Source organism: Microtus ochrogaster, chromosome 7 (assembly GCF_000317375.1).
Source record: "Microtus ochrogaster isolate Prairie Vole_2 chromosome 7, MicOch1.0, whole genome shotgun sequence".
NCBI classification, from domain to species: Eukaryota; Metazoa; Chordata; class Mammalia; order Rodentia; family Cricetidae; genus Microtus; species Microtus ochrogaster.
In genome coordinates, this window is record NC_022014.1 from 78,809,272 (window position 1) to 78,811,326 (window position 2,055).

Sequence of the window (2,055 nt, forward strand, 5' to 3'; positions counted from 1 at the left end):
GGGGGGGTCAGGGGAGGAAACATCAGGGTACATGGTACCACCTGCCCTGGCTACGCTCTCATCCAGCACTCCCACTACCCACCTCCAAGGACCCAACCCACCTTTCGGTATACAGAAGGGCACCTGCCCCATGGCTTTTTACAGGTCCTGTCCCTATGGCTCGAGGGCAAGGAGCACTGGAAGCCACCGCAGCAGCCGCCTGGCTTCCCTAGAACCCCTGCCCAGCTTGTTTATAGAGCCAAAGGGGGCGGGAAGGGGTACTGGCATGACATGCCTTCAATAGGACAGGCCCACGGGGCGCATGGTTGGCATTCCTGCCTGAATGGGTTAGGGAGAGAGTCATATTGTCCTGCTGGGCCACGGGGAACAGGCATTGAAAGAAGGGAGAGGGGGGTCTTAAGTATTCAAGGGCCGAGAGCAGGTTGTTGACAAGGCTGGGCTTGGAGCATCCCTGAGCAGGACCTGGTAGGCAGGGCCACATAGAATATACTGATCATAGCCCAGGTCCAATGTGCCAACCCTGACAATTTGGGCAGGTCACTTAATCTGCACGACTTGGTCTCCGTAGCATCTGCCCCCAGAAGCTGTGGGGACAGTGTCTGTCCCCTGTGAGCATGGAATGATGATGATAACGATTTTGCACCCCTCCCGTGCCGGCCATTACACTGGGGCCCCAGACCCAAACTGCCTTCCGACCTCTCCACAGAGCTTTGTCTGTGGGGGGCACACCTGCCGACTCGATACTCACAAGCTTTGACTTTTTGGGCCCCCCTAGAGAAGCGGTGGGCACTGGCACCGCCTCCCCGGGACAGGGTGCGGGCAGGTGAGAACCCAGGGGCACACAGACCATGTTGGGCAGATCTTTGAGGCGCTGAGGAAGGACAAGCCTTGTCACCAGCAGCCCTTGCGCCCTCCTGGAACCCACCCTGCTGGCAAGGAGCGGGCCTGGCTCAGCCCGGGCTGGGCAAGGTGCCAAACATGCTGGTCCAGGCCTGCCCCCCAGGCCCTGGTGGGCCCCCAAATACCCTAGCAGCCTGGGAAAGGCAGGGCCTCATTCCATCAGGGAGGGAAGCAAGGGACAGGGAGGGAGGGGACAGACACACACAAGGTGGAGCTGAAAGACTCTATACTGAGAAGGTAAATACAGAACCACGAAGGGGCAGGAGAGAGACCTCTGACCTGATAGTTCTTATAACACAGAACCATTTTTGGTGGGGTGGGGAGGTGGGGGTGGAGTACGGAAAGAACAGAAGCTGTGGAAGCAGGAAGTGCACAGCTCAAAGGCTACTCTGTCTTTCCTGGGCTGCGTGACTTTGGCTGCCAAGGTGCCTTTTAAGCCTCTGTGAAGACAAGGTCCAAAGAGAGGAGCGTCAGAGTCCTTGAGGGAGGCTTCCCTTCACTAGCACTTAGAGTCTGGGATGGGACAGTTGGGTGGCTGGATGTGTCCCTTCTAGGGAGGGGCAGACAATGTGACAGGAGGGGACACAGGAACAAGGGCAGGGCCAGATAGGTGGCTCTGTTCTTTCTAGAACAATAGCCGGAAAGGTGGCGGAGAAGAGGCCCACAGAAACTGGGCTGGGGACCCTGGCGGGTGGGCGGAGGGTCCTGTAGAGGCACCAGTCACTTCCGACATGGCAAAACCTTCTTCCCCAACCTGGCTTTGGGGCTGGAAGGGTCACCCCCGTCTCAGGCCCAAGCAGAGGATATGAGTTCAGCCAGTCACCCCAGCCCATCCATTTCCTCTAGCCAAGGAAGGAGACCTCAGAAAAAGATGGGGAGGGGCAGAGGGAAGAGGCAAGGCCGGTGCAATGGCACCCCTCCCAGCAGTATGCTCCAGAAGAGGGCCTGGGACAGGGTGGATCAGGACGAGGCGGAAGGAAAGAGTCATCAGCTAGAGGCTCCCAGCCAGTGGGGTGAGAGGAAAAAGGGGCGCCCCATGACTTGATTTTAGTGGTTTGCTTTGGTCCAGGGGCCCTGCATCGCTCTCTGAGATTGCACTGGAATCAAATAAACTGTATCATCCACAGAGTCCCAGGCTTGTTCGCTCTTTCCCCC

At 58.2% G+C, this 2,055-nt stretch overlaps 1 protein-coding gene across 2 annotated transcripts in view; it reads right to left on the reverse strand.

The window, feature by feature from the left end:
- Window positions 1-2,055, reverse strand: part of Caskin2 (CASK interacting protein 2) — a 14,385-nt gene that overhangs the window by 8,188 nt on the left and 4,142 nt on the right. The window contains exon 1 of one of the 2 annotated variants that reach the window (XM_026780977.1): window positions 102-461. The exons of the other annotated variant lie outside the window; for it this stretch is intronic. Coding sequence (XP_026636778.1) covers window positions 102-132 — 31 coding nt within the window. The 5' untranslated portion in view covers window positions 133-461. Of the gene's footprint in view, window positions 1-101; window positions 462-2,055 lie in introns of those variants that run through there. 2 annotated transcript variants of the gene reach the window in all.